At 41.5% G+C, this 27,978-nt stretch overlaps 1 protein-coding gene across 1 annotated transcript in view; it reads right to left on the bottom strand.

The window, feature by feature from the left end:
• The window catches only part of Dock4 (dedicator of cytokinesis 4), a 433,388-nt gene that overhangs the window by 30,737 nt on the left and 374,673 nt on the right, over positions 1–27,978 (bottom strand). The window contains exons 32-40 of the mRNA XM_033755915.1: positions 23,823–23,971; positions 22,075–22,160; positions 17,346–17,372; positions 17,106–17,201; positions 16,186–16,246; positions 12,183–12,276; positions 6,565–6,713; positions 2,549–2,635; positions 641–745 (exon numbers count right to left, since the gene is read on the bottom strand). Of these exons, the coding sequence (XP_033611806.1) occupies positions 641–745; positions 2,549–2,635; positions 6,565–6,713; positions 12,183–12,276; positions 16,186–16,246; positions 17,106–17,201; positions 17,346–17,372; positions 22,075–22,160; positions 23,823–23,971 (854 nt within the window). The remainder of the gene's footprint in view (positions 1–640; positions 746–2,548; positions 2,636–6,564; positions 6,714–12,182; positions 12,277–16,185; positions 16,247–17,105; positions 17,202–17,345; positions 17,373–22,074; positions 22,161–23,822; positions 23,972–27,978) is intronic.

A 27,978-nucleotide genomic window follows, 5' to 3' on the forward strand; every position in this document is an offset into this window, starting at 1 on the left:
GTCTTTGCTGGGTGACAAAGTCAATAAAAAGGCCAAATAACACTCTTCACATAGGTCTGGAAGTAAGGTTTCCTTATGACGTGAAACTGATGACTTTATATAGTGTGCAACTCCCAGCCCTCTGCAAGGCTCCCCTGACCCCTTATTTTTTCTCTACTCTAATTCTGTGGAAATGGCAGACTGGATGGAAGAGTGAATATCATAGTAGGGAAACTACAATTACCCAAAGATGGCTTAAACTTAGAAACAGATACAGCGATATTTCGGGAAATGATTCAAAACATGGCACTGCAAGGCTGAATGCGGCAGCTCACTCCTGAGATCTCAGCACTCTAAGAGGCAGAGGCAAAAGGATTGTGATTGTGAGTTCAGGCCCAGCCTGGACAGCTTAGTGACTTCGTGGGGTGCTGTCTCAAAATAAAAAGTAAGAAATGGATGGAGACGGCATTCAGTGTGATGACTCTGGGTTCCATACCCAGTATTGGGGCAGAAAAGGTGTTTACGAAGTAAAAAGTTAAAAAAAAAAAAAAAGATCTTATGATGTTCTTATCTATGTCATTATACATCATAAAACATTTAATACCTTGATTGGGATATCTGTATTAGAAGGTTGAAAGTAAATCACATGTATACTACTTACTCTTAAGAAAAATGGAAATTTCTTCCCATAAAATCCAACTCTGAAGAACTCTGGCTCCAGACGCTGTTGGTCCATAATTTTGTCATACAAGGAAGCTTCCATCATCTAGGAAAGCACCAGACATATTCTAAATAGTCCATCCTATTTTCAGTCTCAAAAACTGACAGTGGAAAATATTTCTTCTACATAAGAAAGAATGTCATTTTAATTCAGTCTGAAGTCTGACTTCCCCTTTTTATGCTTTCAGGCAAGAAACAGCAAACTTATTCCATAAACATCCAGACAGCAAATATTTCAGTCTTCGCTGGCCACATGGTGTCTGTCACCACCACGCAACTCTGCAGGTGGCCAACCCCTGTCTAAGGACGTAACTATGGAGGAACATTTAAAAAATACAGAAATTCACATTGAGTATAAACAAAGCCTTGTTGAAGATTTCTCACTGTGGAGGTGCATCTCCCTCACATATGGTCATTCAGGACTTTAGCAGGTGTGGCCATGCTCGGCTTGGACAGGGATAAACCAAAGCGCCAAACCAAGGGAGACCCACAGTGCAAACTGCTGTCTGAGCCGAAAGCTCTTAAATATCCTTTGGCGATATTCAGTACGGAGCATATAAAGCTTATGGCTTTCCTTTCATGGTATTACCGTCTCCGGGGTTTCCAGAGAAAGACTAATATTACACTTGAAGACTCTCCCCACCCCCAGTAACAGCACCCCAAAGAGCAGTTGCTATGAAGTGTTATGCTTTGGGTTCATAAAAATCTAAGTGACTATGGCACCCAAGGGTTCTCATGGGTAAACACTGTAACCTCACTGCTGTTATAGGGACAGGATGCCAAGAGAAGAATGGCAATGTTTTTATATACAAAGCTGTAGTGCCCGCCAGAGTCAGCAGGATGAACTGAAGGTAAAACAAGCTGCTTCTTTCGGATTATCAGGCTAGAAGAAATATCAATGAACTGCTGACATGAAATACTATGCCAAAGTACACAGCCAGTTCCAGCTAGATGAACATGCTACTTGTTACGGTGTAAGGGGTTTTACAAGCTGTTAAAGGTTTATGCTCTCATTTCTTAAATGTCCATCTCAAATTTAAAGGAGACAAAATAATCTTTTTTAATTTTTATTTTATTTTTGTACCAGGGATCGAACTCTGCTCCTTGTGCTTGCAAGGCAGGTGGCAGAACCACTGAGCTAATCCCTGGCCCTAATAATCTTTTTTTAATGTATAAGACCTGATGATCCTATCTTTGAAACTCCAAGGAACTCTAAATTCATCAGGATCTCACGTGTAACAATGAAACACAAAATGTTCATGATGCCAAAGAATAAGGACTTGGAGGACATGTACTTGTTTGAATCTTACAACGAAGAAGACACAAAACAGTTGGCTCAGGAAACAAGAGTATTATTATTAAACTTCCCGAGATTTGGGGGACTAAAGCCTTGGTTTAGGTTTGGCAAAAGCATATTCCTGAAGCCAAAATTTGGCCCTGATGTATGTTACAATGAATGGGCCAGCTACTGGGATTTGCAGATTATGGTACTAAAAATGGTATTTGTTACAGGGATTTGTGTGTAATTGAGAAGTTCTTCAAACACTGTGGAGATTTCCCACAATAAACTTAAAATATTAATCCTGGATTAGTTTGTGTACTTCCAATACGGTGCTTTAGAAATAGGTGAAGGGTCCACTCCTTGCATATTAATCAAAAGCATTACACAGATCAATTTGCTATTTCTCTGCATAAATAGCCAAGTATGCTTCAGAGAAAACACTTATCTTTAAAAAGATTTCTTCAAGGCATATCGAGATGATCACAAAATTGATTTCTTAGAACCATACTGGAATGTTAATCAAAAAGGAATGCCACGACCTGGTTAGGATGCACACAGGCACCTTACCCTCATCTTGCTCAGGTTTCTGTAGTCATAATAACTCTCATACTGCTCTGCAATCTTCCGGCACAAGATGATCCCATTCTCCCAACACTGTGGACAAATGAATGATGCAAATGTAATCATCCACAACATTACTCACTTCCACCTGACAAAGGTCAGAACGCGAGAACATGACTGCTTTCAGGTCATTAAGTCTTTTTTTTGGGGGGGTGGAACTTGGAATTGAATCCAGGGCTTTAGCTACCTCCACCCATTTAGCTACCACCAATGCCATTTTTTATATTATTTTGAGCCAAAGTCTCTCTAAGTAGCTAAGTTTCCAGGCTGTGCTCAAATTTGAGATTTTTCCTGCCTCAGTCTCCCAGAATGTTGGATTACAGGTGTTTGCCACCACCCCAGCTTATTCTTTAGTCTTTGTAACATACCCTGAATAATGTCATTGCAATTTTAAGCATGAAAATGCCATGTGACTCACATGTAAATTATTAAAAATCTTTAGAAAATTGAAAATAACAATCCACCACAAGAGTCAGTAACATCTGGTGCAGAGACAGTATTCAGTATTTTCTAGTGTTTCAGAATCATCACCTTGAAATAACTTGAGTTCCACACTGGCTAAGCAGTGGGCCCCCACAGGTCCTTAGTGCCGAGGAGGGAATTATTATGGACCCCAGGGCCCAATTTATCCATGGATGGTACCCTGAGCTACCTGCTTGGCTGCTTTGCACTTGCAAATTGTAATGGTCTAAAACCCAGCCAGCTACTCCCAGTAGGAACACAAAATTCTTTGATCTTGTGTAGGTATCAACAAACTTTTTATCAAAGGGCCAGGCAGTCAGCAGTTTTGGCTTTGAGGGCCATACAGTCCTTTTCATAACTACTCATCTGTTATAGCCTGAAAATAGCCATAGACCCCAAACTGTGTACTAATGAGAATTTATGGGCACAAATGTAAACTTCATGTAACTTTCTATGCCATGAAATACTACTAATCCACTGATTTCTTTCAACCAGTCAAAAACAAAAGCTGTTTGTAGCCTCTGGGCTACAAAGAAAGAGCCATGGGACAGGTTGGTCAGTTTACAATCCTTGATTTAACACAGATTCCTAGGAAATGGTCAGTATACTGTAGGAAGCCAGAGATGTTATAGCTGATTATTGTATGGGTAGAAATTTTATAGCAGGAAGGCACAAAGACACTTTCCTTTCCTATTAACATAATGCTATGTCAGTGTAGTTGAATAATGAAGGAGGATAAGAAAGAAGCAATTTCCTTGGATCAAATTTTTAAGCACATCCAATTATGTTTTGTAAAAAATGTCAGCCACTGGTTGTATTTTAATTTTCTATTTAACCTTTACAATTTGGAAGAGATATGTAAATCTAAGATGTACCAACAAAGCATGTAAAGGTAACCATGAAATAAACAATGGGTTAGGTTCAGAATTGCTTTAAAAAGAACTGCAGGCACTGGGGCAGGAGAGGGAGTGACGTGGATGGAGCACTGAGATGCACCATGAGGCAGGGGAGGCTTTAAACACACCCCTAGATGATCGCCCCTGCTAGGGCTAGACCTCACGTACTACCATGAGACACCAAATGTTCATGATGCCAGAGAGTAAGGACTTGGAGGACATGCACTTGTTTGAATCTTACAGCAAAGAAGACACAAAACAGTGGCTCAGGAAAAACTTCTTGAGCTTTTATAAAGGGACTCTAAGAAGGGCTGCCCCCAATTTCTTTAACAAACCCTGTTTTTTGATTTTATTGTTTAAAAAGTGGGATGGGGCAAAATACATGCCCATTTGGGGGACAGAGGCAGAGTGGTCATGGCTTTTCAGAGAATAAAACAGCTGAGTGCTATGGTTCCTCTAAACTCCCAGGCTGAAACCCTAACTCCCCAGGGGATATTAGGTGATAAGGTCACAAAGGCGGAGCCTCATGAATGGCATTAGTAGCCTTGTAGGAGAGCAGCCAGTTCCTTCCGCCAGCTGAGGACTGGGCGAGAAGAACTGGTCTATGAGGATCCAGGCCCTCAGCAGACACCGTGTCTGCTGAGGTCCTGACTTTGGACTTCTCAGCCTCCAGAACTGTAACAAACTTCTTTCTGCTTACAAGTTACTCGGCCTATGTATTCGGATACAGAAGCCAGAGTGGATGAAGGCTGGCTTGAAGTCCTCAAGATCAGTGTTTATCAGAGTGTAATGCAAAGTCACACACAAACTCCTTCATCAGAATGGCTAGGAGCAGGGCCTGCAGATCTGCATTTTAACGGATGCTTGGCTATTTCTAATGCATTTTACAGTGGGAGGGTCCTGGCTCGGGGAGTCTGCATCAGTACACTAGAAATAAAAGGAAAAGGGTCACCAAGGCGGTCACCTCATGTGAGACCATGGGTCAGGCAGGGCCACTTACTTTGCCTCTGTCGAAGTTCTGGATGATGGTGAGGTGCAGGTGCTCCTTGCGCTGCCATTCTGTTTGCATGGGGTAGGTCAGGAACTCTCTGAGTGGCCGATCAGACCACTCAAGCAGCTCATCGTACAGCAGGAGAGTGTAGGCAGCTTCTGCAAGACAAGGGGAGACAGGGGTTAAAACCCTAAGTCGCTTCCATTTCAGTGGGACTGGATTCAGCCAAAATGGAGAAACCTCTATAACCTGAATTTCATTACACAGTAGAAAAATGTCCAGAATGTACGCAACAGCAGGTTAATGAATGGTGACTGCCCCTAGGTGATGGTGTTATCAGAGACTGGTGTTTAGCACATTCCTGTCAGCTTGTTTATAGCAGGAAGGCACAAAGACACTTTCCTTTCCTATTAACATAATGCTATGTCAGTGTAGTTGAATAATGAAGGAGGATAAGAAAGAAGCAATTTCCTTGGATCAAATTTTTAAGCACATCCAATTATGTTTTGTAAAAAATGTCAGCCACTGGTTGTATTTTAATTTTCTATTTAACCTTTACAATTTGGAAGAGATATGTAAATCTAAGATGTACCAACAAAGCATGTAAAGGTAACCATGAAATAAACAATGGGTTAGGTTCAGAATTGCTTTAAAAAGAACTGCAGGCACTGGGGCAGGAGAGGGAGTGACGTGGATGGAGCACTGAGATGCACCATGAGGCAGGGGAGGCTTTAAACACACCCCTAGATGATCGCCCCTGCTAGGGCTAGACCTCACGTACTACCATGAGACACCAAATGTTCATGATGCCAGAGAGTAAGGACTTGGAGGACATGCACTTGTTTGAATCTTACAGCAAAGAAGACACAAAACAGTGGCTCAGGAAAAACTTCTTGAGCTTTTATAAAGGGACTCTAAGAAGGGCTGCCCCCAATTTCTTTAACAAACCCTGTTTTTTGATTTTATTGTTTAAAAAGTGGGATGGGGCAAAATACATGCCCATTTGGGGGACAGAGGCAGAGTGGTCATGGCTTTTCAGAGAATAAAACAGCTGAGTGCTATGGTTCCTCTAAACTCCCAGGCTGAAACCCTAACTCCCCAGGGGATATTAGGTGATAAGGTCACAAAGGCGGAGCCTCATGAATGGCATTAGTAGCCTTGTAGGAGAGCAGCCAGTTCCTTCCGCCAGCTGAGGACTGGGCGAGAAGAACTGGTCTATGAGGATCCAGGCCCTCAGCAGACACCGTGTCTGCTGAGGTCCTGACTTTGGACTTCTCAGCCTCCAGAACTGTAACAAACTTCTTTCTGCTTACAAGTTACTCGGCCTATGTATTCGGATACAGAAGCCAGAGTGGATGAAGGCTGGCTTGAAGTCCTCAAGATCAGTGTTTATCAGAGTGTAATGCAAAGTCACACACAAACTCCTTCATCAGAATGGCTAGGAGCAGGGCCTGCAGATCTGCATTTTAACGGATGCTTGGCTATTTCTAATGCATTTTACAGTGGGAGGGTCCTGGCTCGGGGAGTCTGCATCAGTACACTAGAAATAAAAGGAAAAGGGTCACCAAGGCGGTCACCTCATGTGAGACCATGGGTCAGGCAGGGCCACTTACTTTGCCTCTGTCGAAGTTCTGGATGATGGTGAGGTGCAGGTGCTCCTTGCGCTGCCATTCTGTTTGCATGGGGTAGGTCAGGAACTCTCTGAGTGGCCGATCAGACCACTCAAGCAGCTCATCGTACAGCAGGAGAGTGTAGGCAGCTTCTGCAAGACAAGGGGAGACAGGGGTTAAAACCCTAAGTCGCTTCCATTTCAGTGGGACTGGATTCAGCCAAAATGGAGAAACCTCTATAACCTGAATTTCATTACACAGTAGAAAAATGTCCAGAATGTACGCAACAGCAGGTTAATGAATGGTGACTGCCCCTAGGTGATGGTGTTATCAGAGACTGGTGTTTAGCACATTCCTGTCAGCTTGAACCACCACTGGCAGTACATTCATGACTGTCCCATTGAGTGCTTTTATATTAATTTTATTAGTGCCCGCGTGAGAGAGAGTCACAGATAGACAGAGCAATCACAGGGGAGCACTGTGGTGGGCTGTGTGCTATGCCACCCCTGGTTGGCCCCGCAAATTCCCAAAGGGGCGATTTTCTATATACACTTGAACCACCACTGGCAGTACATTCATGACTGTCCCATTGAGTGCCTTTTTATTAATTTTATTAGTGCCCGCGTGAGAGAGAGTCACAGATAGACAGAGCAATCACAGGGGAGCACTGTGGTGGGCTGTGTGCTATGCCACCCCTGGTTGGCCCCGCAAATTCCCAAAGGGGCGATTTTCTATATATACACTAGAAGAAATGAACAGTGGTCTGTGGACTTTAAGCAGTTAGCAGACAGGTAATATACTTAACAGGATAACTGCCATTCTGCAGGTCGCTTCTTTTCCTGAGCCATAAAAACATGGCCAAACAGATAAAGAGCAGGAACTGACATTCACTGTCATTGATGGAGGACTATAATAATTTTTTTCTCTAACATTGTAATAGCCAACTCATTTTTTAAATTGAATAAAATCAATAAACCTTTATGTTATTAACCCACTACTCCATACTTGTCTCAAAGGACACAATGGTAGCTTTGAACAAAAATATCAATACAAACCTTTTTCTTCATTTATTTGCTGTAAGTATAACTATATTAAAAGTTTCAACATAACCTGTTAAGTTTCATTACTATTTGGCCATCTTCTAGTGTAAATGGAGTGTAACAAGAAAGGCTATAATCCTTACAGCTTTGCTTTTGTCCCTAAAGTGGACAAATCCCACGAGCTACAGGATCTGGCCTTTGTTTTTTCAATTACGTTTAGCATGTTCAATGGTTGGTTTGTTCATTTGTTTTGTTGGTTTTAAACAGTCTTTTATCCCACCCTTTAGTTTGCACACTGTTAGCACTATGATCGTCCTTAGAGGCAAATGCTCACATTCTCCCCTTATTAACACCAGCTGATGACCCTCAGGAGCTGAAACAATAAATTTAGGCTTCCTGAGACAGAAGGCTGCTTGCGACCTGGTCACTAACAATCTCTCCTCTCTGCTGTCCCTCCGCGGAGCCAGCCACCACTGGGTGCAAGAGGCCTCAACAGCTGCTGGGGCTCTGGCTCTCGCAGCTGGAGCCCCGGGACCCCATTATCAGCTCCTGCAGAATGAAGTAAAATGCCTGATCCGGAGGCAGCTGGGCACTGAGAGGCTACCTCCAGGGACAGGGTCAACTCCTCTTCATGAGTACTCGCCAACCCATGATACGGTTTCAGTAACCCACTAAAGGGCATCAGTTAACCGTCGGATGCAGACCCAGCTGAAGCACCATTATGCTGGTTGCCATGGAAGACTGCTCTCACCATACAGAATAACAACCAGATCATGACAGCTGTGCTGCATTTTTCATCTTCAAGATCGCATTTAATTTCTTATATACCATTTGTGGCTTTGTTCTGTCTTCCACACCCTGTGCTCCTGACATATGAACAAACTGCTGTCTCTCACAAAGCACTCTGAGCACATATTTATTATTCCTTGATGACCCTCCCCTTAGCTACTGAATGGCCCCACTTTCTCATAATGACCTAGGTCAGGAGATATCCTCTTTGTGTCTCAAATTTCTTTTATGTCTTTCCCAACACTTCAGCACTCAGAAAACACCCTAGAGACTAAATGACCGTTTCACAGGATTAAGCAGACTGAGGAATGCCCATCCTGCAGCGGCAGCCCAGAGGGAGTGACTTAAAGGAGCGTGAATGTCAAATTCGCAGAGACAGAGTAGAATGGTGGTGCCAGGGGCAGGCTGAGGGGGACTCAGAGTTTAGTGAGCAGGTTCAGCTCAGGACTGTAAACAGTTCTGGCTGGGATGGCGATGACGGATACACAATATGAATGCACAGAGGTGGATACCTGAACATGGTTAAGGTGGTGAATTAGGTCATGCATGTTTTATAACATTTTAAATAAAACAAGTGTTTCCAGCCCCTCAGCTGCTTTCACAGTCCTGCTTGTCCTTCGAAAGTCCAGGGATGGCTGGAATGTCAGGTAGGGGTGAAGTGTTTCTGGGCACAGGGTGCCAGAGTCAGCTGACAAATGGCTGAACAGTGACATGGGACAAGCATGAAGACAAATTATAACAGCTTCAGAATCTGTTTTGGGAAAATGACGACACATATCTGAGAGAAACGGTGCGTGCAGAGGACACTGTAGAAAATATTTATTAAATGAAAGCATATGTACTGCACCTATGAGGGGTGAATAACACAACATATCAATAAGGCTGATTTTGAACAAAATTAATACATTTTAAATGTTTTAGTGTAACTCTATCACATCTATTCTTCTCTCTCTTAAGCTAGGTCCTTGCACTCGGGACCTTGTATGTGCCAGGCAAGTGCTTTACCCCCAGAGTGGCTCCATATCGCTAGGCTGATACGGCTGAGTTGGAAAAAAAAAATTTACGAAGTCAGGTGGCTGGCCTGCAGGTTCTAGTTCACCGATCTCTGGTCCACAGAAACTCCAGTGATGGATAAGAAGAAGGGGTCCAGGCAAGAGATAATCACAGCCTGAGGCAGGGAGAACGGGAACAATGAAGAAGAAACGGCTGTGAGACATTTTTAGCAAACAGAACTGATAGGAACTCATGAATGATGACTTGAGGGAGATTAGAAGAGTCAGAATAATATCAAGAGCTTCAGCCTGAGTAAACAGTGATGCTTATAACAGAAACAGGGAAACCACAGCTAGAGGCATGTTTAAATTCTGGGAATCACTGCAGAAGGGATTCCTTTACTCATTTAAAGCCAAAGGAGGGGTCTTGATTCAAGTGGTCCGTGGAAAAAAAGTGTGGCAAAAACTAAGGTTTATAGCTGCTAAATTCAACTAACAGGCCTAGCTAAGGTGGAGCAAGTGCATTCCACTCTGTCTTTCCCAGTGATTATAATTAAACACCCTCCAATGCAACTACTGGAGGATTCAAAGAAGGAAATAGCAGTTAGTGTGAGGAGGAAAACCAACAAAGAATGATCACAGTGTTTTGAGTTCTGTTTTTATTTTTTGCCTCCTGTATCCCCAGGTTAAGACCACTGATCTCCTGGAACTACAAATGGGAACAGTCAGCAAAGGCTTGAAGACGAGCTTTTCTTGTCAGACAACTGTACAGAAGACTCGCTGTGGGATGGAGATACTTAAGACTCTTGTGGTCCCTCCTTGTGGAGGTCCTAGGAACAAAACTGCAAACTGCAGTGGTGGCAGAGCAAGCAATGGCAGGGGCAGCAGTGGCTGTAACTGTTGGGAGTACTTCAAAGCATGAAGACGATCTAGCCTTGGTTTATAGACAGGGTGCTAGGAAAGAGTCCCTGGGAGATAGGAAGAGTAGGGAGGATCCTATAGAAGAGAGAGCTTGAGCAAAGGATATTTCAGTTTTGTATGTGCACTCCTGAGCAAATCTCCCAGGTGCACATTTGTTGAATGGATCGTTACTTTGAGACATGAACAATGGTATACATCACTGTCAGGTTCCAGAACTCCTTTTGGTGACACACATGCAAGCAAATCTAGAAGAGTCGATCAAAGGATTTGAACACCAAAGTGATGCTAGAATCAGAACTTGCAGAAGGTGGTTCACAACTTGAGATTTTATAAAATATAAAATATTTTATATATTATATATTTTATATATTATATAAAATATTTTTTATATTTTATAAAATATAAAACATCAACGTTCTCTGGAAGATTTGAACAAGATTCAGAGTCTTATTTAAAAGGTCCAGGAAATAATCCAAAATTACTTGACCTTCAAGAAATCAGGAAACTAAACAACTCTCAGAGGAAAAAGGCAATTAACAGATGTGACTCACATTTCTTAGACTCACATATGTTAGAATTATAGACAAAGGACAGTGAGTCAGCTATTATAACCACACTCCACATGGCAATGTAAACACTCTTGAATGACTGAGAAGATAGAAATTCACTGAAAATAAATTGAAGCTAAAAAAAGAAAAAAGCCAACTAGGAATGTTAGGACAGAATAATGTAATAACAAAAACAAAAAGATTTACTAGAAAGGCCCAACAGCTGGATGGAGATGACAGAGGACAATCAGTGGACTTAAACATGAATTGATAAAATTATCCAGTCTAAAACAACAGAAAGAAGAAAAGTTTGGGGGGAAAAATAAACAGAACACCTGGAATCTAGAAACAACAGCAAAAAGCTGTAATAATTATGTTGTTATACTCTCAACTAATTTCTACAATTAGTGTAGAAAATATATTTGAAAAAATAATGCCTGAAAACTTTCCCAGATTGGTGAAGGAAATAAATTTAAGGATCCAGGAAATGCAGCAAATCCAAACTGGTTAAACATCAAGGAAATCAGGTCCACACATAATCAAACAACTGAAAACCAAAGATAAATTCTCGAAAGCAACCAGAAAGCAGACATATCTTACAGTAAATAATTTAAATGACTACATATTTCTCACCAGAAACCACAGAGGCTAATAGACAATGGAACAATATTCTATCCTGTTCTTGGATCTTGAATGCCCCCAAAGGGCCAGGGGTTGAAAGCTTGGTTCCCAGCATGGTACTATTGGGAGGGGATGGAAAATGTAAGAAGTAGAGCTGAGTGGAAGATTTTAGGTCATTGTTGAAGGGAATTAATCAAATCTATGACATTCGATATTTAAAATAGGTTTGACTGTTGAAAATAAATGAAAAAATGTGACACCTGATAACAAAGTTTTTATTGTAGGTAGGTATCATACACACAACACATACAACAAGCGGGGGAGGACACTGGGGTCTATTTAGTCACATAGCTCTCATCTTTAACTTGAAGTAGAAACACGCCAACTATGAATAGATGATTAAAAGTTAGACATATATCTCCTAAGAGCAACCTTTAAAAAGTGATGCAAAATGTTATGTTAAAAAAAACAGAGGACTTAGAACAGTGGAGGAAAATCTATGGCACTCGTGCCACAGCTGGCTCTTCTGCCCCCTGAAAGCTCTGAGTGGTTCGCCATCACTGACTTTGGAACATTCATCCAATTAAAAATGCACTGCAACCTTTAAGTAGAAATCCAAGAGTCCTCAGCTGTGATTACAAAAAGGCAAGGAGCTAACACATGTCAGTATTCAGTCCACCCTCCCCAGTCGGAGCCAAACACAGAATTACCTGTAAAGTTCTGAGCTTTGAGATGCAGATCATAGAGTTTGTGGATGTAGCGTATATACATCTCTTCCTTGTTCAGTTCAGTCTTATAAAAGTTCTGTAAGAAAGAGTATAGAAAGAGTCTTACAAAAGTTTTGTAAGAGATATGTAATCCCCAGCAGTCAGACCTCCAAGTATTTTCCTTTTATTTTGTTGAAGCCAAGAGAGCTTGTCTTGAGCCAACAGTACTGATACATTTTTCCATGTGGATATCATTTTAAAAATGAAATAAGGACGGCCAGTGACAGATTTTCAATTAACCACTGCCTGTGCTAAATATTACCTAGCAATTATTGGATAGGCTGGCAACTCAGGTTATAATGACTGACTTCTATTTCTTTTATTACTTTGTATTATTTTTTGTCTAGTCTTATCAATTGTACTTATTCAAATAAAAATATGCAACTGATTAACCTTTTCATATAATTTACTGATAGTCAAAGCAGAGTTGTTTTAAATTTTGAATTTCAAATATACTTTGTTCTAAAGAAAAAAGTCTCTAACACATATAGATAAGGATGCGAAAACAACATAAAAGCACCCACACTCCTGGAGAATTCTGTAAAAAAGAGTAAGTGACAATTCTCTTCATTGTTAAAGTGGTTATTTTGTACTTTATACTTGTGTTAGAGGTAAACATTTCCAATTTATGTCTAAAATATAAAGGGACAATAGCTTTTTATTTCCAATTATCATGGGGCATGCTTATTGAAATACTTAATTTTTAAAAAAATCTGGGTCTTACAAAATTTCTCTAAAATATTTTAACAGCTGTTATCAATCACTCAGTTTTCACTTACCTAGCCACATGCTAACATCTTTAAGGCACCCACATCTATTCCTCCCCACACTAGGAAGTACATCAGTCCTCACTGAACTTCATAAACACAGGAGCAAACATACATGAAGTTGAATCCAGCAAAAGCAGGGTGCAGGGAATCTCCAAGTGAGGCGCTTGCAGTGAGCAGATTATTGGATGTTAGGAATTCTTAGCTCACAACACTTAAACTGCTATCATTACTTATTTTTGTGGTTTTGACTGATGCAGCCTGGCGTATAGATGAGGAAAATGAGTAGCGGAGGATGACAGTTTTCAAGGTGAAAAACCCAGCAGTACTAAATGTTTCTGGAACTGATTAGCCAGAAAGGACTTTGGTCAGGGTCCAAACTAGCCAATGTGGCTGCTGAGATTGTCATTTTGGCTTGAAACCAGTTGCCATCTATCAAATGTACTTTCTGTCCATTCTTCAGTCTAGGGACTCTTCTAGCCCAAAGACACGGACATTAAGTTGAACGCATCATAAAAAAGTATATACATATTTTCAGTTCATACCATTATCCTTCCTTTTGTTTCTTGTAGATGTTGGCATTCTTTAAAAAGCTAAGTAAATAATGCTATTCAAATCTCTCTCATTATAACTGAAATCATTTTAATTAGCAAGAATTGTTGTACCATAAACACAGTCTAACAACCCCACAGCAGGTTTTTACATTATTAAAGGGTGATTTGCTCTAATAGCTTTCTGGTAAGAAGCTGCTTTCTTCAGAACAAAAAAAGCGATTGCTCCGTAAATGAATATTTCTTCTTAAAAAAACATCTCTCCAGTCAGCAGATGAGACTCTTTCACATATGTCTAGCAAAACTTGAGACACAGAACAAAATAATAATTATATTTCCTAATATTAGTCATGTCAAATATTATGCATTTTTGCCAATTTAAGACTAGAATTTAACTCTTATCTTATAGGGAAAGCCAAAGCTCTCCTGAAGAGGGTCTGGAACTGATCCTTCCAAAGAGTTAAGAAAAATCTCTCACAGGAAGTGAGGAGTCGAAGAGAACCATATTGCTGCTAGTAAACATCAAGAACTTTCCATATGGAGTAGAAGCTTAAAAGATTGGCTTCAAAATGATATATTTGGTCCTTTAATAAGTATTCTTGTACTGGTTTGAAATTGGAACATCTTTTGAAATGTTAACATTTTCTACAAAGATTTTTTTTCTTCTTTTGCTGTGTTATGAGGGCTAGCCTTGAACTTGTAATCCTCCTGTTTCAGCCTCCCAAGTGCTAGCATTATAGGCAGGTACTATCATGTTTGACTGCAAAGACTATTCTTGGTCACTGAAAAGCAGCAGCATGAATTCTTGTCTCAAGAGATTACTGAAAGGGCCACTGATTTGATTATGTCTCTGGCTTATTCCAGCTGGGAGATCATAGCAAACACATTTAGGGCAAAGTATTAATTCTTTCACCCATGGAAATGATCTCTTCTTTTATACCAATTGAGGAAATGAATCCGGGGACTGTGTTAATTTGTTCACCTCTAAATGGAAGGCACTTGTGAAAGAAAATGAAGGCAACACAAGAGGATTCCTCCGGGAAGAAGTCAAGGCTTTGCTTTGGGTTATTTATGAGACTTTGTGCCTGGAGCTGGGGTACACCCAAGGTGAGAAGTCAATCTAAAGCTCACAGAGCACTTGGCTACTGGCCCCAGACAGGGACATACAAGCAGAGACATGGATCAGGCCGAGGCCGAGGCTGAGGCTCTCGGCCATGTGAAGAGACTGACAAAGCAAGCAAAGAGTGGAGCAACACGGGAGACATAACATAGGGTGTGATTATGTTCAAGGTCAACAGTGCCTCTGGGCAGAGCTCAGGGGCAGGCACACTGAGTTTGTCTCATGGCCTGGGCACCACCATTGAGTCTAAGGAAAGAATTATGGAAGAAAGTGTGTAATTCACAAACAAGATGTAGCCTCATAGAGAATGCTCAGGTCTCACTACTTTTAGGGATGGATACTGGAAGTAGAAACGCAACTATTAAATTACAGATGAGGAGGAAGAGGTGGGTATGGTAAAGAAGCACACGAGTCATATTCAGAGATGAGTTGTGTAGCAGAAAATTAGGAAAATGAATCACAAGAAAATGAAAAGTTGTGAGCTTTGAAGAGGGGCCATAAGAGGAATAAACAAAACAAAATCAAAAGACAAAAGCAATGAACTATGATGAGACTGAATCAAAGAGAGGGGCAAAACAAAATTTCAAGGTGCAAGCAGAGACAACAATACAGCTTGATCAGACTGAGAATAAGAACAACTGTGCAGTACTTAGAATAGATGGTGAGGTTTCAAGTATTTTGTAAAATATAAGAAAAAAAACTATGATATTCACAAATCTGAAGTGGAAGCACTCGCTCTTCTTGCATTTTAAACTCAAGTAGAGAAAACTATCAAAGCATTAATTTACCCTATATTAAAATGTGAAAAACATGTATGATTGTTCCTCTGATCTGCGGTGACAATACTGTTTAATAACTGGGTAAATGACATTTTGTATACATTTTGATTTGCTCAGGATAATTCTGGATTAGACTGTTATCCTTACATAATATTTTATTCTACTCTCAAAAATGTCCTACCTGCATGATAAATTATATGGTCATCTGGTTATAACACAAATCTTAACAATAGTGCTATTATGAATTCAATTTGCAAAGAAGCCAGTGAGTGAAAATTAATGTGCTGAACAGAAAACTGCCATTAGTCCACAAGAGAAGAGATCAGCAAGGCTTACCAAAATATAGCATGAATGTAACTGGGAGGAAGGAGGAGGACAGGGAGAAACTGTTGACACAGAAGCAGAAGGGCCTCAATCTGGGGAACACGTGCTTTTGTCTCAAGAGAGCAGCAGAAGACGGTCAGAGGGTAAGCAGGGTGACAGGAGGAGCTGGAGTCCCTCCGCCACTCACCAAAGCCTACAGACAGTCTGGGGGCACAGCCCACGAGTGGTAACGTCCCCAGTGGAGGACCCTCTAGGCTTCCATTAAACTTACAAATGTTTCTGAATTTTTCTAAGAAATATTTAGGGAGAAAACGCACATTCCCTACTAAAAATATTAAAGCCCAGTGTTTCTGTGAAAAAAGAAATGTTACAATAAAAGGAGGAAAAGGGGCAGAGGGTACTAACCAGAAGGCTAACTGTGCAGCCAATCTTTTTGCCATCTACCTCTCCCATTTTCATGCAGTCCCTAAAAACAAAAAGCAATAGTCAGAATTCAAAACTTCCTAGAGGAAAAACACAATCTGTTCTTTTGGGGACACACACACACACTCAGAAAAGTCAGACAACAAAGGCAATTTAAAAGTGTAAATTCAGAGAAAGGCTGCAGGGATTGATGGTCTCTGGTCAGGGAACCAGAGATTCCTGAGCAGGACTTTGTGCTCACTTCTGGGTCAGGCTGGGATCCCTCTCTGGGGTCAGGGGTTCAGGAAGACACAGGAGTGAGGGCGAATCTCAACGCACCTCCAAAGCTGGGGGAGAAGCAGCTGGTAAGGTTGCCCATGGGTGAGCATGGCGATTTTGCTCTTCAAATAAAACACAACCACCATGTATGCAAGTGGGATGAACTGCTTTCAAAGTCTAGATAACATAAACATCAAAAACTTACGTCTAGGAAAGGTAACAGTCTGAGTTTCAGCCCCTGGCCCTGCCCATTCTAAAGAGAACAGCCCAGTGAGCACAGTGATGCGATCCCATGATCCTGTTTCGCTGCCCTCACCCTGTCTACAGTCTTCATTCTAAAGTTGATGCATCCCAGGGATCTCCTAGGGAGGTGAGAGGATGCTACATACCCCCCAAAAAGATTAGTTTTCTTAAGGATTGCCAGGAACACTAGGAACCCTCCCAGCTCAGCAAGACTTTGAAAGAACTGTCCAAAAAACACAACAGAATGAAACAAAAAAGTTCAAATCAAAAGCTGACCTAGCTGGTTGGAAGCCCAGGGTCTTATTATCAATTCTCTGAGTGGTTAACTCAAGAGCAATGTTGACAACATTCTAGGAGGAACTGGAGCACAGCATGTCTGGAAAATGAGGAACCTGCCTTACCTGTAATCTAACAGCCTCTCCATCAGGCGAGTTACAGTAGCAATTAATGAAACGCCACTTTCCCTCCATGTTTCCCGCTCAATTTTCTTTAGTAGACTGGAAAAGAAAGAACCCAGGGCATTTTCAACATTTATTTTTATCAGTCACCATGACAACCATTTTACTTTCATCAGTACCTTAAATGCCTTAGCAACCACTGCAACATCTCACAAGTAGCACAATTTGCAAACAATGTCTTACCTAGGATAGGGACCAAACAGTGGAATTCTAATCCAGGAAGCATTGACAAAGCAAATTGATTTTCAGATTATCCAAGTCATAAAATACGAACACATGCATATAATCAGATTTTGAAAATATAAAAGAAACTCGCAATTCAAAGACATTTTTTCCTACCTCCTCTCTTACACTGAGGCTTGTGCCTTACCATGTCAAACAATACTGCAAAAAGCAAAAACAGGAGTACCTCCGAGTTTACTTTTAAGTAAGACCTTGCTTTATTCACATAAAAATGTTTTCCTACCTCTCAGAAGAATGCATCTTCATCCAAGCAATTTTACTGCAATGCAACCGCTACAGGAAAATCCTTGTACAGGCGGTATGACGTTTTGCGTTTTTTCCTTTCACTTAACATTTGCCCACTCAATACATATTGTACTATCTGTGCACTCACTCAACAGTTTCATTCATTTTGTCATTAATCACAGAGGATTTGCTAAGTGGTTGTTAGAGCAGAATGATGACAAGTACCCGAACCACATCTCTCCTCCTACATTTCCCCTACTCTGAAGCACCTCGCAGCACAGACACTATGTAAACACAAAATAATAACAATCATAATGAGCATTTGTTTTACTTTCACTTCCCCTCTTGGCAAATTAACGTTGTACTTGGCAAGAGCTTCATGACTGAACTTTCCCCAAAGATAAAAGAACACAGGCATGGCAAGATGAGGATATTTCCCATCCTTACGAATTTAATGATCATCATTTCTGTCTAAAATCTTGTTTTCCTTCCATCTTGATAACAGAAATAAGATTGAGAAAAAAACATTTCTTACAAATACAAACTAAGCATATGATATACGAACTTCGTGGAAAAAATAAACATTAAAGAAGAAAGCTATTCTGTCAAAGCTTTCGTTTGTCCGTGGCTGTTTTCTCTCCTGATTCTCCTTCCCAGCCTACCTCCTTGCTTTCTACTGCCATCCCAGTGCCCAGTCTCCTGTCTTGTCTCCTCATCTGTTGCCTCCGCACGCCCAATCGTGTGCTCTTCTGGTTTATTCGAAACTGTTTCCTAGATCAAGGGTGGGCGGGTGGTTGTAGACACTGAATATGGAAGGGACACAGCGTGCCTAAACTAATGCCCCAAGGGAAAAGACCCTGGTCTATTTAAAAGTTTTCTTTTAAAAGCCTCTGAACAGCAGCTGAACAGAGCTTAAATGGCATAATGGTATTGAACAAATCCTCAAGTGAAAATCTGCTTGCCAAAGCAATGCAGGATGATGTAGAAGTCTCTCCAAGTGACAGCCCACACATAACTTTGGAGGCTAAAAAACAAAGAACTCAAGGTAAGTAATAATTCTAAAAATACACGGAAACTTCCTTTTATGAGTTTCATTATTTTGCACAGCTGCCTGCTGCAGTAAGGAATCGCAGCTATAAAATTCTCTTATAAGAAGAAGCAAAGCTCTGCACAGGCTGTTTTCCTGACTTGACTCCACGACCAAATGTCAGGGCCGAGTCTAGAACCAATTCATCTGTGTTCTCAGCCAGGCTTGTTGCTTCTTCTGGGAAGTGTGCCATTCCCCAATTTACCTAATCACACTGAGAAGGAATCAGCAAAAGGAGGAAAATATTTCTAGGTAACTTGGGTAAGGCCAAACATTTTCATCTGGTCTACAATCACACCCTTGTGCCTGCACTCAGCATTTCAGGGACCCTATGTGACAACATTAAGAGATGCTTTCCCACTGCTAATTGATGAGGTTGCTCTGGCACATGCAGCAGGACCTAACCCACTGGGGAATGCGAAGAATCATGGCACTGCAGGATGGCACTACTGAGCTGGGCCTTCGCACTGAGCTACACCCTGGCCGTTAATTTAATCTTATTATTTTTGAGACAGGGTCTTGCTGGATCACAAAACTGCCCAGGCTGAGCTCAAATTTTCAATCCTCCTGCCTGAAGCTCCCAGAGTGCCGGGATTACAGGCCTGCACCACCTACTTGGCTGCTCTGGGCTTTTACTTCATAAAAGCACTGGAGATGGAGAGAGGGACAGGGTTTGATTCTCAGTAACAGGACTGTGCTGAGAGCATCACTCTGAAGGAGGCACCGGGGTCTGTGCATACTCTTCTTAAGCAGTCCGAAGAAAGGGCTAGATTTCTAAGGCATGCTGTTAGGCAGCTAATCCTTGCCCCCAAATAGTCATTAAATGTGTGGCCACTAAATAAAGTTCTTTGAAATAATTTGGAATCTCTGAATTAGAGCAAAGAACTGAGGCAGAGGTTACCTCTTCCGGAAGCCCTTGCAGGTACCCTAAGACAGTAGGCAGCCCTGCTACGAGTTCCCGAAGCACAGCCACTGCTGTATCCCAGCCCTGCACAACTGCCTGGCATAGAGAACTCAGCAAATAAGGGCGAACGTGTGAATCAGGTGGCACCAGGACAAGCAGAATCTAGTTCTAACACCCCAATTTTAGTATTTCACATTGTGGCCTGTGATCCATAATTTCACTGTTATCAAAAAAGATACATTCTGGGCTGGGGATTCAGAGGTGTGTGTGTGCATGTGTGTGTGTTCGTTCTACTGATTTAGAAAAGATACAGTATGAGTAAATGAAGATAAGGATAAGAGTTAGGGAAAGATGGGTTCTCAGGAAGGAAGGCACTATACATTAAAACCTCCCTCTAAGGGGGGCTATTTTGGCAAGAACTACACTTTAGGAAGCAGTGCACTACTGCCAGCCTTTTCAGCTTCTGAACAAATTTTGAAAAAGTTTTAGAAATGAATTACAGAGAACAATACAAATCTGTACCATAATGGCATGTATTCCTAATTCATAATTTGTGCAGTGACTCACTGTGATTACACTAATTCACTGTGATTTCTATAGCCAAAAATGCATGTTATTGTTTCTTGAAATATAGTTATTCACTCTGTTCTCTGAGCCCAGGTAGTAATATTTAATTATCACTTTAGATTTGACTTATTCTCAATATGCTGATCATAAAAGCATGAAATAAAAATATTTATAGTGTTTCTAGTAATGTGCTAAAAGTCAACAAAAGAATAAAATGCTCCATTGAGTGAATCAGGTCCCTTAAAATAGTCCTAATTATAGAGGCTTAATATTTTAATTACTGGTTTGATTCCAATGTCAAGGTACATCTTCTATTTCAAAGTCCCATTTATACACAAGCAATCCAAACTGCATGCTATCAGGGCTTTATTAAAGTAGATAAGAGGCATTACAGAATTATGCATGTATTTATTAATCTTGTGAAACTTATTGTAAATAATTAAACACAAATCTCAAGGGATTCATTTTGTTGAGTGCTTTCTCATTTTAGTTCTTTGTTCAAACTAAGGACTAGTAACAGAAATGAGAGCAGTTTTCAAAAGCAATTTATTATATTGGATGAGGTTTTAATCAGAATTCTTGCTAAACTCCAGCTGTCATGAAAGACAGACGCTTTGTACACAAGAATGAACAAGGGCTTGGTGAATAATCATTAAAAGTTCTGGTTTAATTATAGTAACGGAAGAAATTGGTGTTATTCAGGGTTCAGTACAAAGAATGCATTTTATCACCCACCGCCACCACATGAAACCTCTATACCCATTCCCGACTTTGCCTTTCAGTGTAATTTTCCTGAAAGCCAGGAGAATAACTCTGCAGCAGGCAAGGTGAAATACATCCAACTTATCAGTCACTAATATTTTTAAGCCTATATATTAATATGTCCACTGTTGCAAATTACTGATCCTAAAACGAGTTACAGAATCATGTGTTTGGTCATCTACACTAAAGCATTAATCTTTAGTTCTAGGTGATAATTGAGCATAACAACAAATAAAAGTATATTTTGTAAAAGAAAAACATATTGCTGAATTTCTGGAAGAATGAATTCTGGAAGAACTGCAAACATTTAAGAATCAATGAGCTAATTCTTCATTCAAAAAGAAAAACTTTTTAAGCATGCTGGGTTTGAGAATGACTAAGATCTATAGGAAGCCACAGAGAAACAAGTGCCAAAGGGAAACTCCAAAGCACCGTACCTTTCCCACATATCCTCTCTCACCATTTATACACACTGGGTGGACACTTGGTACAGGTGTGTGACTGTGACCACATTATACTGCTAGGAACCACTCCAGAGTCCTCTCCATTGTTTCTTTATCCTCTGTACAAATCCCAAATAATTTACTAAAAAAATCACTTGCCACTCTGATAGTCTAATAACAAATATTTAGGAAGCACTTAATAATCCCAAGCAAACAATCAGTATTAATGGATTAAGTCAGGTGCTGAAGGACAGATGCAAATGAGGTTAACTTTCCAATAGCTCATCAGCCAAGGGGGTCTTGCACTGGAAAGTACTGTAGACAAACATTACAATCACCCCCTATTCTCCTCTCCCACTCATAACCCTACTTAAAATCATTATCTTGCAGCAATGTTTTTTTTTTAACGTTATTAAGCAAGAAAAGAGTGAGATGTTATATAACACTCACAACCTGTCCTAATCAGAGATTAAAATAAGGAGACATGTCTAATCATCAACATAATAAGATCCATTCGCCAGAGTTAGGCAATTATCTTTTATTTCACACTCCACAAAGACAAAGCACTCCTGTGAGACTCAAGCTGTCCTCGCAGCAATCAGCTACAGCAGTGCAGAGCAGCTCAGGACTAACACCAAATCCCCTTCGAGAGCAGCAACTTGAGATAGACATGTTACTCACATACTGTTGAAGAGCTCACGGTACGTTTCATCACCTTTGCCTTCTGACATCAGGCTGTCCAGTTTGTCAATTAATTTGGCTTCCACCTGAAACATACACCAATATTACTCTCCTCTTCCTCCCTTCCATGAGTAGGATTCCTCGGCAAATTAAAAGATATGTCTGCACGCCAGGGAAAAAGCTGTAGTATATTTTGTGAAAGTGACATCCGCCATGGTTAATAGCAGCCATTGCTTTGGAATTCTAGGGGGCTAATTTAGATGGCGCTAACATGACTTCAAACTCCCAGCTGGGTAGCTTTTCCGGCTGCCAAAGACATCTATCTATCTGTGATTTAAACACAAATGCTTGCAATCCTATTTAAACATTTGAATTCCTTTTTAAGGACCATAAAAACTGGCAAGTCCTATTTCTTTTTTCTTTACATCACTATATATAAGAGCGTCAGCAAACTAGGATGCCCACATACATTAATTTAAATCTCTGATGTGTTTTATATGCTTTCCTTCCTAAAACAGTTCGAGGTTGCACTAAATCTTTACTGAAGTTGAGAACTTGTCCCAGCCATGTACAGATGGTAGGCAGATAAAAATGTTCTAAGTCAGCAATAAGCAACAGAAGAGAGAAAGGACAAATTTCCTGAAAACTGTAGTCAAAACATTTATGTTTTCAAGGATGTAAATTCTTTGGAACTTGAATATCAGAAAAGAAAAAAATATCCCTTCATCTCTCTGAGGCAGGGGTAGGGACAGAAACTCTTTTATGGCCTGAGAGTTCAAACAATTAGGGATTGGAGGGAGATTTGAATTTGACAAAGGACTGAGCTCAGTTCTGCCTTTAAACTAAGTGGCAACCAAGAGATAAAGACAAAGAAGTGGGTCCTTTCACCAAGCACAATTTTAAAAAGCCTTATAATCACTTACCAGCTCTCTTGAAAATAAATGTATATACTGATTATGAGTGAGATGCCCAAGCTTAAGGTTTTATGTATGCAATCAAATCACTTGTATGGTTGATTGACAGGGATTCCTAAGATGTGAGGAAGGCTTCATCTGGAGAAGCTCAAAGGACGACCACTAAACTGTGGGCAGACAGGTTGGTGCAGTGAATCTGTGAACGGACAGTAGACCTATTACCTCTAACTGAAGGGGCTTCAATGGCAAAAGCAGCTGATTCTTTATGAGACCTGGTTTTGTAAGGAGACTGTCTTCTCAAAACTAGAGCAGCACTATTAGAAGCTAAGTCAACAAGAAATGGTAGGTTCATCCCTGGGGAACTTCCTTTGCGAGAATTTCAACACCACTTTATCCTTTAAATTAATTTTCTGTGCTTCAAGCTAAGAGCAATAAAACATACTGTGAATCAAATGCTCAAAGCTAAGTCATTTACCAAACACAACGTGCAGACCACTGAGAGTTCAATGATTTTAAGAATCATTAACCCTCGGATTCCTCTGTGCTGTGTCCAACTGGGAGCAAATAAAGTGTCTGTAAGCTCTTAAATACAGACCTGGGCAATCAAAGATCTTTTCAGCTGAAAGGAATAAGTGGTTTGTCAGTGCTTCCCTGCAGGATCAGTGGAGCACAGGACCCGGAGCAGGGTACAAGGCCACGCGGTGTGGGCGGGGACAGGAGGCCTAGAACCCGGGCCCGCCAGTCCCTATTTCCCACCTCCGGCTGAACGGAGGAGTCCCGAGAGCCTGGAGAGATGAGAAGCCCCCCAGCTGTTACCCGGAGCACTGCTCCTACCTGTTTAAAGCTGCCACTCCGCCTCTGCTCCCAGTCCATCATATCATGGAATATGGGGATCATGACGTTGCGGAGATCCGGCTGGGGTATCAGGGTCACTTCGAGGAAGGGGCCGATCAGAGCTGGGATGAAATGAAGTTTGTGTTCTCCTAAGTTGAATAAAAAATGCCGAGTTTCAGTATGAGTAGTCAATAAGATTTCATAAAATTAATTTTGTAAAATCTGTTGAAAATGGTTGCCACCAGAGTATTTAGAGATAGTTTATCACCCCAAGTAAGAAAACACAAAGCAGTAACCCCTAAGACATAAGTGAAAATTATATCTAATCAAGAACTGGTTAGGTATATTATCATACATTCATAAATTAGAAATGGGGGGAGGGCCAAAAAATTCGAAATGAAGCTAGAGATATACACATGTAAAGGTTTTCAGTATAATTCAGTGAAGAAGCAAAGTACAATACAGCATGTACAGGAACATCTTTCATTAAATTTTTATAAAATATATATATACATAAAATCTATAAGATTATACGCCCAAATATTTTAAACATTATCTCTGAGTAGTGTGACTACAAGTGGGGTTTTTTTTTTTTTTGGTTCGTTTGTTTGTTTTTGAGACAGGGTCTCATTATGTAGCTCAGGCTGGTCATGAACTCAGTTATGTAGTCCAGACTGGCCTCAAACTCTCAGCAATCCTCCTGCCTCAGCCTCCCCAATGCTGGGATTACAGGCATGTGCCACCATGCCTTGCTACAAGTGATTTTTGTATGTGAAAAAAGGTGGTCCTGATCTGCATTATGTAATTTTTCTTTTTTTTGTTTGTTTGTTTCTTTGGTTTTTTTGAGACAGGGTCTCACTATGTAGTTGAGACTGACCTGGAACTCACTATGTAGCTTAGGCTGGTCTCGAACTCCCAGCGATCCTCCTGCCTCAGCCTCCCGAGTGCTGGGATTAAGGCATGCGCCACCACGCCCGGCTAATTTTTCTATTTTAAAAACATAGTACACAACCTAAACGAAAAGCTCAATGGCAGCCCTAAAGAGCATAACTATTTTCTAAAAAGACTAAAACATGACAATAGTGAAGTCAGATGCTGCAATGCCAAGTGCTAAAAGGTATGGTACTGACTGTTCACAGGAAAGGAGGATAAAGGGCAGCACGGACACAGATGATTTCATGGAGGAGGTGGGCAAGAAGACCATCACTCTAAGCTTCTATGATAAATCTCACAGCAGTTTGTATTTTTATAATAAGAATAAGGCAGCTGGATGTGGTGGTGCACGCCTGTAATCCCAGCACTTTGGGAGGCTCAGGGAGGAGGATTTTAAGTTTGAGCTCATCCTGAGGAATTAGTGACTGAGCAAGACCCTGCCTCAAAAAAAAAAAAAATAAAATAAAATAAAAGGGCTAGGGAATGTAGCTCAGTGCAGAGGCCCTAGGCTCAGTCTCCAGCACATCCCCTGCGCACACACACAGGATGCCAGCCATGAAAAACACATTTCTTCAGAGCTAACCTTCAGGATCATGGCTACAGCACATGACACTGAAGTACCCAGTAAATCCCCAAACACAAGTTGGGAGGCTGAGCAGAAGACAAACTAGCTGTACGAAAGAGAGCATTTTCCTCCTTCAGGGAAAATCAAGCGGTAATGGGGACTGACAGAGGCTTTTGGGAAGTCGGAGGGACCAGAGCATCAAACAAGGTGACTCACTAGTGACACCAGTGGAGCCTTGTCACTCGGCAGGTATTGCTCTGGCTGCTTTGCGTATATAATTTCATTTCTTCCCCACAAAACTTTTAGGCAGTAAGGAACTACCATCTCCCCCACAGTTAGAAGAGAACTAACATCCTAGGAAGTGAAGTAACTTGTCCAAGCCAGCAACTAGGATGGCCAGCATTTGAACCCTCTGACACAGGCCTCTAGACCTGGCAGAAGAGAAAGATGAAGGGAAACCTGATTAAGAATTAATGAGTAAAAGAAGACGGAAAAAGTGCTGGCAAGGATTGCCAATCTTTCCTCTTACAGTTGTGAGAGGGCAAAGGCAAATGAGAACTCGGGTGGGAGGGAAGAGGGACCTTCCTTCTGAATGGAGGATGTGGCCCCTGCTGCCTGGCCCTCGGCTTTCCTTTGGTGGAAGTATTTATGGATCCTTCCTTTGCGGTGAGAATGGGAATGGGCTTTCCCACCTGACCTCAGGAGTAGACCTCTAACCTGAGCCTCGTGCAAACATCAGCTTTATTTCTGGCCCCAGGGACTGGATCCTGATGGGCACAACACCTGGAGGGCCAAGGTGTGGCCCTTAGGAAGGGGGAGACAGGCTTAAAGCCAACGGGAGCTCCTCCCACGGTTGGGTGAGAGCCTGCTGAGCAGAGGTCAGCACACAGCATGAAGGCAGTTAGGAAACAGCAGGCCCACGTTCTCTCTAGAAAACTGTCATGGCCCAAGCCAGGTTTACCTGCAGGCTTCCCAGCTACATAAGTCATGTATTTCTCTAACAGGAGTGAAATCATCTGGGTATTTGGGGCTGTGATTTTATCAAAGGTAACTAGCAGAGGTCTAGGGAAGAAAGCACCAGTCCCCTCTGTCAGAGATCTGCTGAGTGGCCTCTTGCCCATCCCTGGAGATCAACATGGCAACGTAGACAACATGGCAAAGTGGCTCTGCGCTTCTGGGATTTGAATTCCCTCTTCATTGCACGCATTTTGACAGAACCATTTTCTATTAGAGATATCGTCAGAGCTTTGTATCAACTTCCTGAACCCAGCTAATGACGCTGGCCCAGGGTGCTGGGGTGCATACCTGCTTCACAAGGAACTAGATCTTGCCTTCGTCCTGCATACCCTACAGGACTGAGATGCTCATGGTGTCTACTGGCAATATGGCCACCCTCTCCTTTTGCTGGCACAGACAGAGAGCAACCTGTCAAACCCTCATTCTTGGGACAGGGTATCCAGCCAAGGCTGCAGACTGTAAGGGGAGCCTCTCTATCACAACTGGGAGCCACACTGACTTTTACCTTGAGCTTAGTTTCGTGTGAATTAAAGTGCTTAGACAAAGGGCTCTGAGCATCCAGACAGGGATACAGCCTGGGACACAGCCTGCAGGCCCCTGCCCATCTGAAAGCCCCTTTAATTTCCATGACTGAAGTCACACAGCCCTTCCCTGTCTCACTGAGGTTTCATCAATGGTAACAATTGTTTTTTCCATCTCTAAATTACCCATTATGCATGAGGAAGAAATTTGGCGTATAATTCCTGTGAGTTTCTACCTTTACATTTGACCTAGGTAATCCTTTGTCTTCCCCAAAAGACTGCCTTGTTATCCACATCAGAGCAAGAACACCTCAAAAGAAACTTCCTTGTTAATCTGTTATTTTCCGCAAAAAAAAAAAAAAAAAAAAAAAAAAAAAATCCTTTCCAGACCCACGTACTCACTGAAATAGCAACTCATTGTTCTCTCCCCTGCCGCCCTCCTGCACCTTCCTAACATATAGGTTTCAAGCAGGTAACCAGCGGCTGGCATTTGCAATTCCTTCCCTCAGTTATTTTTGTCAGGGCTGAAAGCGGAGCACCCTGAACTCAATCACTCTTAGTGAAACTTGTAAAAGCTGTCACTATTTATTCAAGTGAGAGAAACAAAGGCAAAGAAGGAAAGCGATCCCTGTCTGGGTGAAGGCTGGCAAGCCCTGGGACGAGCAGGTCTTACATCTGTCCCAGGACCCTGCCGGTGAGACAGCCGCTGCAGCTCACACTGGCCCCAGAGGGGCCACGGAAGGGACAATGAATCAAAGGGACCAAGGCCAGCTCAGCGTTTGACTAGGAGCCTCAGCAGGGCCCCTCTGCTCCCTGGACACTGTAGAGGATACCAACCTTTGCAGAGCTTTTAAGTATGCGGGAAGAAAGAGAGTGAAAGGAGAAATATACAATAAATTAAATTTATCACCCGCCCAGAGAGTTCCCCCATGCTTCAGTTGGTAGAATGAGATTTAGAGCTACTATGTTACTATCTATCTTAGTTTTTAGTCATTCTTGAACATCCTTTGGCTTGTCTATTGAAGATCATTAGTATGTACTTTGTTTACCACCTTTTGCTTCAGAATTTTGAATCTTTTTAGAAAAATCTTGTTTACAGACATTTTACAATCCAATTATA

The sequence above is a fragment of the Fukomys damarensis genome, unplaced genomic scaffold (assembly GCF_012274545.1).
Source record: "Fukomys damarensis isolate Sample0158 unplaced genomic scaffold, DMR_v1.0_HiC HiC_scaffold_4, whole genome shotgun sequence".
Lineage (NCBI taxonomy): Eukaryota > Metazoa > Chordata > Mammalia > Rodentia > Bathyergidae > Fukomys > Fukomys damarensis.